The 11,560-nt window shown below is 44.5% G+C and overlaps 1 protein-coding gene across 2 annotated transcripts in view; it reads right to left on the bottom strand.

Annotated features, from left to right (window-relative positions):
• Positions 1-4,389: 4,389 nt before the first annotated feature.
• Positions 4,390-11,560, bottom strand: part of LOC118793200 (transmembrane anterior posterior transformation protein 1 homolog) — a 32,415-nt gene continuing 25,244 nt past the window's right edge. For both annotated transcript variants that reach the window (XM_036551260.1, XM_036551261.1), the window contains 2 exons: positions 9,178-9,338; positions 4,390-4,933 (listed from right to left, as the gene is read on the bottom strand). In XM_036551260.1, coding sequence (XP_036407153.1) covers positions 4,689-4,933; positions 9,178-9,338 — 406 coding nt within the window. In that variant the 3' untranslated portion in view covers positions 4,390-4,688. The remainder of the gene's footprint in view (positions 4,934-9,177; positions 9,339-11,560) is intronic.

Below are 11,560 nucleotides of genomic sequence, written 5' to 3'. Positions count from 1 at the left end.
TTCTGACATTTATGCTGAGGTATACTCAGTCACCCCATGATAAGGAATAACCACAGGGGACAGTAAGGCAACACTCTCATGAAATGTTCAGAAACGGAGGAACGTTCGGAGCTTCCAGCTCTGCCACTGCGAAACGATTCCAGAACAAAGCCCATATCCGCTGTCATGGCTTCAGTCAAAATCCTTTCCAAGCTTCCCTTCAAAAAACTGTGTTAACCCTGTCCGCCTAACTGTATTTATATTTATCCAAGCTTTACTTAACCAGGAATATCAAATGGGATCTCAGTTTTCCTTTACAGTGACAATGTGGGGAGTCAGAGTGGGTAGGGAATGTGGGGTGTAAGGGATTGCATAGTCAATCAGCTGGCAGGGGGCAATAATGATGTGGTCAGATGTATGGCCAGTTTGTGAGTTTGATCAGGGCGCTGGGATTAATCTTGCGCTTTTGATAAAGTGCCATGGAATATGTAACGACCACAAGGAGTCAGGACCCCAGTTTAAAGTCAGCGCTCTCCACTGGCGAAGCTGATTTACATGGAAAGAGCAAAGAGCGCCCCCTACTGGCCCGCCAACACCACTTTTTGCAGCAAACTGGTTTTCCCTTTTGGTCTCCCATTCCAGCATTAACTGAGCCCCCACCCACTTATGTGTAGCAGTTTTACGCAAGAGAGCTACATAGTGGAATTGGAGATGGCATTCCATAATGGCATCTACCCCTAGAAAACAAGTAAACAACTTCTCAGATGTTGCCCACTACAAGTAAACCTGGTCCCGGAAGCTGACCGCTACAAGCACTCTCCCTTCTCAGAAGCTGACCGTAAACAAATAAACCCAGTTCCCAGAAGGTGACGGTTCAAAGTAAAACCCTTCCCGTATGCTGAAAAGGAGAGAGCAGAGCAGGAGAAGGCTCAACCCCCGCCATTAAGGAGCTTAACGCTGAAGAGGAGTCTACTGGGGGGATTTTCTCTACCTGCCTGTGTCATCACTTCCTTAGCGGCCAGGGAGGTCAGCAGTGTGGCAGCTTAACAGCCCTGTCCACAGCGCGGTTACTCAGTCCGCTCATTACACCTGCCCCATTCACTGTGGAGGAGGTATTATTACGGTCAGGCTGAGCCTAGTGAAGATTCATCCTCTACCCATGTCAGAAAAGTTTTTTTTCCCGACAGAGTAAAAGAAGTATATCACAATATTATGCATATTATTCAAAACTTCCTTTAAGAAGCAGCAATGTACATAATATAAAAAGTCTAGGAATATATTTAAAATACACATATTAATATTCTGGACTCATAAATTATATACACTTTATAATATATTTTAAAACAAAATGTATACACCAACATACATATAAAACTGTACATATTGTAACTGTATATTTACTGAGGTGGCAGTGTAGCAAGGCTCATAAAAGGTTGTTGGTTTGATTCCCCACTTGAGCATTGCTGCTGTACCTTGAGCAAGGTACTCAACCCACAATTGCCTCAGTAAATATCCAGCTGCATAAATGGATAACATAAAACTCAGCTGTCTCAATGAAACTGGAATATAATATAATATAATATAATATAATATAATATAAATAAATAAATAAAATGACAGTCTCAAGTATCAGGACTGTGGAACACTGGTGTAACCTATGACAACATCATGCAAATTTAGAAAAAAAACATTTTATTCATCACTCCAAATGAGATTTGTGTTATTACAAACATACTGATTTGTCTTTTAAATACAAACAAAGGAAATTATTAAAACTGTTACAAACACAATATAAAGATAATTTAGATGAGGTTAAAAATGGTTTGGAATGCCTATGCCTAAGTCTACTGGTAAAAAATGATATTCTAATGCACAGTTGCTAGTATGTCATGGTTTACAGCCCTCAAAAAATACATTTTTATTATTATTACAAATGTGCAATAATTGTAAACATTTCCACAATTTAATCAGTGCTGGTATGGAAATGTTTTACAGAATTTATTCATAAATAATTATAAAAACAGTAATAATTCACAGATCAAAGTCAGTTTTATGTGATGTTCTTATATATATTTTTTTAACTTTGGTTGGATTTTAAAAGGATACCTTCATTGTCTCAAAGATTGTCTAACAAAGCTGAAAACATACTTCAAAGATCTCTAATTGGTTAATTGTTTCAATATTGCTGTGTATTCCTGTTAATTTGATTTCACATTTGTAGACACACATACTCCTCCTGTCATAAAATCCCATTCCTTACAATAGAAAAATCCATGTCTGTAACATTAATCTCAATCACCTGTCCCAAAACCAACCTGTACAACAGTTCTGTAAATACACTGATTGAGCAATATTGTATTACTGTAGATAGATTGACCAATTAACGGTAGTAGTACTGCAGATGGATTCATCAAATAATTGTAGTACTGTACGGTAAACTGACTGACAGATTAACCACAATTTTGAGTCATTTTCTGATTAACTAAGAAATTTAAATTTTAGGAACAACTTTTAAAAACAACTTGAATTTAGTCCAATGGGAGGTACTCTGAGATTCCACAAAAGAATGGCTTTTAAAACACCGGAACCTCCCTTGGGTCACTTGTTTAACAGGGGTCCATGTGCTAATGACACTAAACCGTTAACTAAACTAAGGCATTCATTCAAAATGATCTTACCAAAATGCCGAATGATTACCAAAAATGCAATGGTCTGATTCAGAAAGCCAAGAAATAAAATACATTATTCGAAACATCTGAAAGACGTTAACACATTTGGAAGAAACACACTTGTAGGTAAAAGCTTCTAATGCCTTCACACACATTGATCTGCACGTTGCTTCGGTATGACAAATACTATTCCTGAGTCAATGATCCCACCACACACTGACATGCACACCGTTTTGGTGCAAACAGAATGCGGTGTGAGCGAAGCCCTATTTGCAGCTGTGGAAAACTGTTGCAAAGCGTGAATCTTAAGACAGCACGGCGCGTCAGTGCAAAAGTAAATTCAACCCCAACACATCTAACAACAAAAATACAGACAAACGCGGTATTCTTTATGTTGTGGCTTGTAAAAATGAGGATTAGCTGGGAAATACTCTGAATATGTGACACAACACATGTTCCCTGTACTGGTGTGTGTTTATGAACAGGACTTACTATACTGGAGAGCATATACAACTGTGTAGTGAACGTGTAGGAAACTCTACACTGACAGGCGGAGTAAGAAATGATTGTTTCCTGTTTATATTGTTAGTATTTAGGATTTTGTATTATTTATTAACTACAGTTACTTCATAGTTATAGTGCAATGGCAGACAACCCTTTAAGTGCCGCAGGAGTCTTGCATGTTTTCTAGTTCATTGTAAACACCGATACCCCTTTTCCACTGCATAGCTGGAACAAGGCTGGCTCATTCATTCCTTTTCCATTGAAGAGCTATAACTGGGCTGGCTCACTGCTTCCGTTTTCCACTGTATACATGGGACCAGGCTTGCTTGCTTGCTTTTTCAGGTTCCAGGTGGATTTCCCATGACCTTTTCTGCCATGCTGTCAACAATGAAAAAGGTAGCAGTTGGAGAGAACAGGAAAGGGGGCAGGGAAAACAGGCACATCCCCATCCCCCTACTGTATGGACCTGGATGTGGGAAATACATTAGGAACGTGACTATGTTGTTCTGAGTCAGCCAGCTTTGACTCCAGTTCACCCTGGCCTGGCTCTGGCTCTACCGTATAAAAGGGGTATAGTGAGCTAGCCTGGTCCCAGCTCTACTTTGGGAAAAGGGGTATAATGAACCAGGCTGGTTCCAGCTCTACAGTGGGAAAAGAGGTATAATGAACCAGGCTTGTTCCAGCTCTACAGTGGGAAAAGGGGTATAAAATCTGAAGTACCTTCAGTGCATGGTTACCTCCATTCGTTTAGGTTGATACTTGATTCCATTATGCAAGGAAAAGCCAGCGGTATCTCTGGCACTCAAGCACCAGGGTTGCCCAACTGTTAGATTGCAGCTTACAACTGTATAAAAGCTTTAAACTATATAAAAGGCATCCATTACCAGCAGAACCCTGAATACAGTTGAATGGAACAGGCCCGTTACATGCCATTATTCAGATGTCACACTCTTCAAATGTGAAAAGCAACTCAGGAGACCAGATTACACTTGATTCCAAATTGCCATCAGGGCCTCATTAGCAAATCCAAAATGGGATTATTAAAACCCCATTAGAGCCTGGCAGAAGGTTACATTTTCAATTAAACCTCACATGCTGGTAAACGGATGGGGGGGTGGGGGATGGTTATGTGATGTATGGCAACCTATATCCTGCCAGTGTCTTCACCACTGACTCATCTAGCTGCTTATCTCGGCACCTCCGTTGCACTGAAGGCCTTTGTAGTTTGATTTTGGCTGTTACCCTGCTGGTCGCCCTTATGCTTCAGCAATCCAACGGCTTGCCACCATCACTACTTCCTGTCCTGGGAGCCATGTGACCACGTAGCCCGGGCGACTGAGGTTCCTCTCGTCACCACTCACCAGAGACCCCCAGAGACCTGTCCTGGCAGGACGTCCCAGTGGAGAGATACCCATCACACCTCTGTTAATAAATAAGTTAGACGTCTTTCAATAAATACGCTATCACCGCTCTCTTTGGCGGGGAGTGCTGGTGGCAGTGGGCTGTCCGCCTCGCTGGGACCCCTGATCAGGTCTGTTAATCGATGCGGTTCCCGCAGATAGTGAAGCGGTCTATCTCCAGCAGGTCCTTTTTCGGGGCCCGGTGTTTGAGCTCCGGGCTGTCCTGCACCGCTTCCTTCTCCTCCGGCTCGTCGGGCACGGTCGGGAGCTGCTCGGAGCTGCTGTCAGCGGGGGGCTGGAGGTCAGGGCTCTCTGGCCGCTGGGCCGGCTGGCTGGTGATGGAGGTAGTGATGCTGTCGTCTTCAGGTGGATCGGGGTGAACTGGAACAAGGCAAGGGTGTGGTTAGCCTGGTGTGAAACATGGCACGACCACTGGTAACCAGTATCTTTAAAGTTATAACGGCTTGGTACACAGTTTTGGTGGCAATATAGTATAGTGGTTAAGGAGCAGGACTTATAACCATGATGTTGCCAGTTCAATTCCCCACTGGGGCACTGCTGTTGTACCCTTGGACGAGGTTCTTAACCCCACAGTTGCCTCAGTAAGTGCCCAGCTGTGTAAATGGTTAACATTGTAAAAAAACTGATGTAAGTCACTCTAGATAAGACTGTCTGTTGACTGCCAGAGATAATGTAATGTAACACAAAAAATTTATGTATTGTCTCCCTAGTGAATGTGACACCCAACAAACTATTAGCTTGCAGATAAGTACTAGCTACAATTATTAGACAGATAATTAGGTCACTGAGCCAAAAATATGTGAATTAGGGTGGATAATGTAGTTATACTTTAATTTCTGCTGTTGCCAATGACATATTCCTTATATTTGTAGCAGACAAAATGTTACAACTAACAACAGTGTCCAATATGTAATATCATCATAATGGTTATGTTTTCAGTATTGCTATGCAACAGTGAATTCTAGGAATAAGAGTTCTCACACACAGTTTGCTGACCAACTTTAATGTTCCATTTTTAGACAGCTACAGTACTGCAAAGATATTCTGAGAGTCGTTTAAATGATTAGCATTCTCCCTTCCTACAATAGTCCAGAATTTCCTTACAGCAGAGCACTGGACCAATAGACCTGCATCATTCTAGCCACTTCACAAATCACGCAATCACGGATGGAAGACAAGGGCCTCGATAAAGCCAATAAATCACTTAAAGCAGGCCAACTCTGACTTTTTTTTTATTCAAGAGATGTACATACATCATCCTGAGGACGACAGAGAGGCCATTATTTCTACCCCAAAAACTGCTCCCCTCGGGCACTCAACATAGCCAGACAGTGTCCTGTTGGCCTGGATATATGAGGCATGTGTGGGATTTTCAACACAAAATTAGAGTAAAGAAGAGAAGAGCAAAACAAACAAAAGAGTAAATAAAATTAGAGCCTTAAGCACCACACGTACAGAGTACAACTCTGCTTAGAACCTTTGCTTCAAGGTGCCGCTCGAAACAAACAGCTTGACATAAACTGCCGAAAACAAAGTTTCTATTAGAACTCTGAGATGAATATGGAAACAAATACACTACACGGGGTTTAAGTAATACTTTGGGCGTTCCTGCTGAGTCCAAATTTTCTCCATAAGGTAAAACTGTTCCTGAGAATTCCACTTAAATACAGTAGGAGGCCACCACCGCACTGCACACTTCCAGTTCCTCTAGCTTAGCTGCTTCTCCACACACGGGAGGGAGAAAAAAAAAAAGAGATACGGTAAACGGATTAAACGTTAGGTTTGGCACACAGTCAAGCCACCTCTCTGCTGAAATGCAGGTGTTATCTGTTGGAAGGGCTTAGGGCAGGGGAACCGATTCTGGTAAACAGATGATGCCAGCCGCTGCAGAAACCTTGCTGAGTCGCGAGTCTGACTTAGCTCTCTGTCTAAGCCTCTTTTCTGAGGGGACATTATCGTCACCCGTGCGGCAACCTGCCTGACAACCCTGGGCTGCTTGGAACACCTGCCTGGAAGACGGGGTTGCTGTCTGAGGCTGGCAGTGATTGGCTATCTGGAAGTGGGGCGTGGCTTCTTTCTGCCCAGGCTGGGGAGTCATTATGAGTGTAGGCTCAGAGGCCTCTACAGGGGTAACAGTGTGACAAAGAGGGCAGGGAGGAGACTCCCTCCTGGGGCAGAGAGGGGGGCGATGGGGTGCGCTACAGTGCCGTGTGGGGCAGCAGCAGAGGATAGCACCCTGGGCTGGAAGTCACAGGGGAGGAGAAAGAACAAGCCAGGGTGGGGCCGGCGTGAGTAAGGAGACAAGGGTGCGGAAAGGCCTCAGATTAGGATTTTAAGGTGGCAGAGGGCAAGAAGCAGAGACAGAGCACACGGACACATGGAAGGACAGACAGCAGAAAGAAGGTGACAGCAAGGCTGGGTGGGGCCTGGACGAACGCAGGCACGCAGACGAGGGCAGTACCGGGGTTAATGAACGAACGAGATCGACGCCCTCACCACGAAAAAAAAGACCTGGCAAATAAATAAACCCTGCTGGGACTTCTGGGTTCATTCCTCAAAGAGGAAGACTTGAAACTTTCTTGATATTTAACGCTACCAGCGGTCCTTCTGCCTGCGCTCTCAGTTTTAAGGAACCGGCTCAGCTTTCTGACAGCGCACAATGCACCTACCCTGACGTTCCCTCTGACTGACAGGAATTTTAATTGAACCGATGGGTGTCCGAGACCTGTTGCAATGCCTAAGCTAATCGGGTAAAGAGGCATTTTGAGCAAACACGCTGCTTCCAGACAGCTCTCTCTCTCTCTCTCTAGTAATAACACATTTAGACATGTACAATGTCTACAGGCTGAGTCCGAGGAATTAAAGTGAGCCAAAGTAAGCAACATTATTTCAGCATGTTCAAGAAGCTGAAGGATTTTGCAGCAGAGGGACGGGTGAGCTGAAGGGCTTTGGGCTTTTCTCACAGATACCGATCAGCGCCTCGGATCCATACAGAAACACTTAAAGCTGCCTTTTGTTCTTAATTGGAAACCTAAACGCACAGATTTTCACTTCGATTTTAATCAAATTACTTGTGAAAGCTTAAAAGCCTCTCCGTCACCTGACAGCTCCGAGACAAACACGAGCAGCTCCAGCGATCCAGATAAGAACCTGACCCATTTATGCTCAAATTACAGCGCGTGATAATGAAATTAAAGTGATTATTCAGGCTTCAGTGAAGCATCAGTGAGATTTTCTGAGCGATTCTCAGTGTTTCGCGTATTTTCAAAAGCTGCAGCAACAATGAAAATGTGAAGTGTTTGTGTATCTCTACATTGCGGTACCTTCCCTTCATACACATTTTCATTTGTATACTAAAGTCATCTGTTGCGCTGGAGAGACAGCGCTCTTTTGCACTGCTGCCCTGCAGTGTGTGTGGTATTAGCATGGGAAGGGGTGTGTGTGTGTGTGTGTGCGTGCAGTGTCCAGCCACTCTGTGCTCGTCACCACGGAGCGAGTCGGGAGGGCAGACAGCGTGACTAACGGGCCCCGCGGTCCTAGGCTCGCTTCCTGGGTTTCCGCAGGGGGGCTCGTCTAGGGTCGGACAAAGGGGTCCCACTGTCCTCTCTCCCTGGGAGCCCGCCGCTGAAAGCTCCGCCGAGCGGAGCCTAATTTGGGGAACGGCGCCGATGAGCGCTTCCCCGTCCCCGCCACCAGAGTCCATTAACAAAAGAGAGAGGGGGAGCCAGTGACCGGGCCCCCGGTCACCGAGCACCTGCTCTGACACGGGCCCGCTCCTCCATGTAGCACTCGTAATGACTGCCCCGCTCATGCACTTACTGAAGCATATTAAGCATATTAACTGGATTCCTTTCATTCTGACCAGAGAGATGGATAGACAGTGTTCTCTGTTCAGAGCTGTGTCCAGGCTCAAATGCAGCGTTGAACAGCGGTTGCTCAGTCATTCCGGGACATTGTTAAACCCTCAAATAACGATTTCGCTGTTCCACTAGATGAAAATAACTTTTCGCATGATGTCGACAACATGTTACTTTATCGATGAAGATAAAGTTCATCAGACATTTTCTTTCTATCCTGCTGAAGACAAAGGCCTGTTATTCTATTCAAGGCCCAAATGGTAAGGACATAAAACAAGGCAGTCTGGCTCTGACTCTAAAAGCCAATGAACCCTTGCCAAAACTTCATGGATTATGTGCTAGAAGGTGTTGAAGGCAGAATTATGGAACACAAAGGTATTTTAACTAGAGTAATTACAGTGCCATAGCTTAATGTCCTCTTAAATAAATCACTTTGCTAAAAATGTAATCATATTTGATTTTCCTTAAGCTTCCTGTTCTCACATCAAGCCAAAATTTTACTACCGTTTAGTTCACATAATGAGCAGTGAATAAAATAAAACCAATCAAATTCCATTACACTATACACAACAAACAAAACAAGTAATTACTGTGAATTGTGCTCTCTTTAATATTTATGGTGAGTGAATTCGTAAAACAACAGCACAAACACACTTATATAATCATTCAGAGAGCATCTTGGGTCCCGAGATATGTACTTACATGAGCGCCACCAAAGCACCTACTGTAAGCCTGCGCTGAGCTCACCTGATGGGGTGATGACGTTGACCTTCGACCTGCTGGACGTTCTGCTGGAGGGTGCGGTCGGGGGCCTCTCGAACAGCTTCTCCTCCATGTCGGCCTCCTTCACGTACTTGCAGGACTTCCCCAGCAGCACGATGCTGTTGAGGACCTTCAGCGTCACCATGCTGTAGACACGCAGGAGGAGGTGATAAGGACGACCGCTCGCCGAGAGGCACGCTCGCTTCCGTATAAATAACAACGTTCACTCCCGTGTAGAGCAGCAGAATTAGATTCGCTGATGAATGTGTCAGGGTAAGCTCAATGTATGTGCTTTCTGCAGCGGCAGCGACTCCCACACTAACCCAGACTGGGTGGCTCCATTAAGATCAATTTGTTTCTGAACGGACTCCTGGAACTCCCTGTGCAGATCCCTATAGAGATGCTGGGGAACCAGAATGTACTGTTCAAAAATAATGCTACTTTGTATGCAACTGAAAAAATGGATGCGCAGTAGATGTCCTTCCCATAATGATTAAAAAAGGTGTTTCAAGGGTGACTTCAGAAATGAGAGCTTTAGTGAAAACCCCACAGAGAGCGTCTTCTCTTCTATCCACCAAAATGCTAGTACACCAGAAAAAACCAAGACGGATTTTGATTGGTGTATTAAATGAAAACAAATAAGCCCTATATTGCAAATCTAAAACAAACTGACATCCTCCCCCAGTCTAAATGCACAGCCATCAAAAAAAACAGTCCTGACTTTCACAGCTGACCTGCCGCCTCACACCAGCGAGTAAATGTGAACATAAAAGCTCAATTAAATATTCCCAGGATGAATATTTACAGAGCTTTCTATTCTCATCGTTCTGTTCTATCGCATGCCACGCTGCTGCTTGCGTTGTCTGCAGTTCACTGGGTGTGAGAGAAGCGAGCATTCTGGGAGAGCTGTGGCGAACCACAGCCTCTGCGTGGTGAGAACGTGTAACCCGATCTCACAGCGGCCTGCGTCGGCAGCGGGAGGGCATGAGGGTCTCTGAGCGGCAGCTTTGTTCCACCACACCTGTGGCCTGTGGAACGTGTGACAGAGCAATGACTCCAGGCTGCTGACTGTTGGCAATGCTGGCAGGGAATCTAATAGCTCTCTGCTCCCTTGTCAAAGTGCCTGCATCCTCACCAGCGGGACTAGGGTGTAACTCCAAGGACACAGTGTTTAATAACGGCCTGCAAAATGCTTTACTGCCTTTCCCGCTGCAGACGGGCCCCATCCATCACTTTCAAACTGTGAAGAGGGGAAAAAACACATCTTAACGCGAGTTTGAGGCAATTACTCCGGCAGTTTGGTGATCGTTTGCCTCATAAAAGCCTGTCTAATGACCCTAATCTGTTTACCTGAAGAGAGCCTGCCAAGCTGTGTGCACCACCAGCTCTAGTTCCTTGTACAGGACAACCTGTCTCCTTGTCACCCTGGTCATACTGTGCATTTGTGTGGCCCTGGTTTATCATGCTTAAGCCACACCTAACACCATGGCAGATTCACTGATTTGATCATTCACACACAGTCACACTGTGGTCACGTCGAACAGTTTCATGTGAATAGGTGTGGTGGAATGGTGTACCTGTTAGTGTGCTAGACTTGTATTGAGAGGGTTAAAAGTTAAAATATCACAGGGACACTGCTGTCCTAAGCCTTGAGTGAGGAACATGAGCCGAATTCCTTCAGCGGAATATCCAGCTATATGAATGAATATTATGTAAACATATGTTATTAACTACCAAAGGAAATGGCGCAAAAATGGATGAAGTGTTTTGTGCAATTTAAGATTCTAATTCTATATCATTCACAAAGTATTGCAGTTTGAGTGGAGTCTTCGCACATTCATTACTATTTTAATAGTTTTGCTGGAGACAGACATTTTCTCCTAGTCATCAGAATCATTCCAATTAAGCTCATGCAAACATTATGTGTGCGCACTCCAACTACTTTGACTAGACCATGTATGCTCACAGAATTAGCACAAGCTTATCTCAGACAAACGCAAACAACCATGAAAACCACAAGCCGAAAGCACCCTGGATTTCAACATGTTTGTTTGCGTGTGTGACGCATTAGGTTTTAAACAGAGACGGACAGCCATAAGTGGGTCCGGTATTCTCCGGAACCGGCTCGGCTCGTTCCAGCAGTGCAAACACACCGCGGTCTGTTTAGGAGCGGCTATTTTTAAATGGGACTAGGGAAAGCGGTAATGAAAATGACAGGGCCGCACTTCGCCGGAGGGAAAAGTCTTCCATTCCACGGCCCCAGAGGGACAGTAAAATTACACTAATTAAAAAGACAAAACAGCATTGTACACAACGTTTGGGAAGTAACCTAGAAGGAGATGCTAATTTGTGCACTTCAGAATCATTT

This window comes from Megalops cyprinoides, chromosome 18 (assembly GCF_013368585.1).
Source record: "Megalops cyprinoides isolate fMegCyp1 chromosome 18, fMegCyp1.pri, whole genome shotgun sequence".
Lineage (NCBI taxonomy): Eukaryota > Metazoa > Chordata > Actinopteri > Elopiformes > Megalopidae > Megalops > Megalops cyprinoides.
Note: the sequence above shows the minus strand (reverse complement) of the source record. Positions and strands in the feature narration are given on the sequence as shown.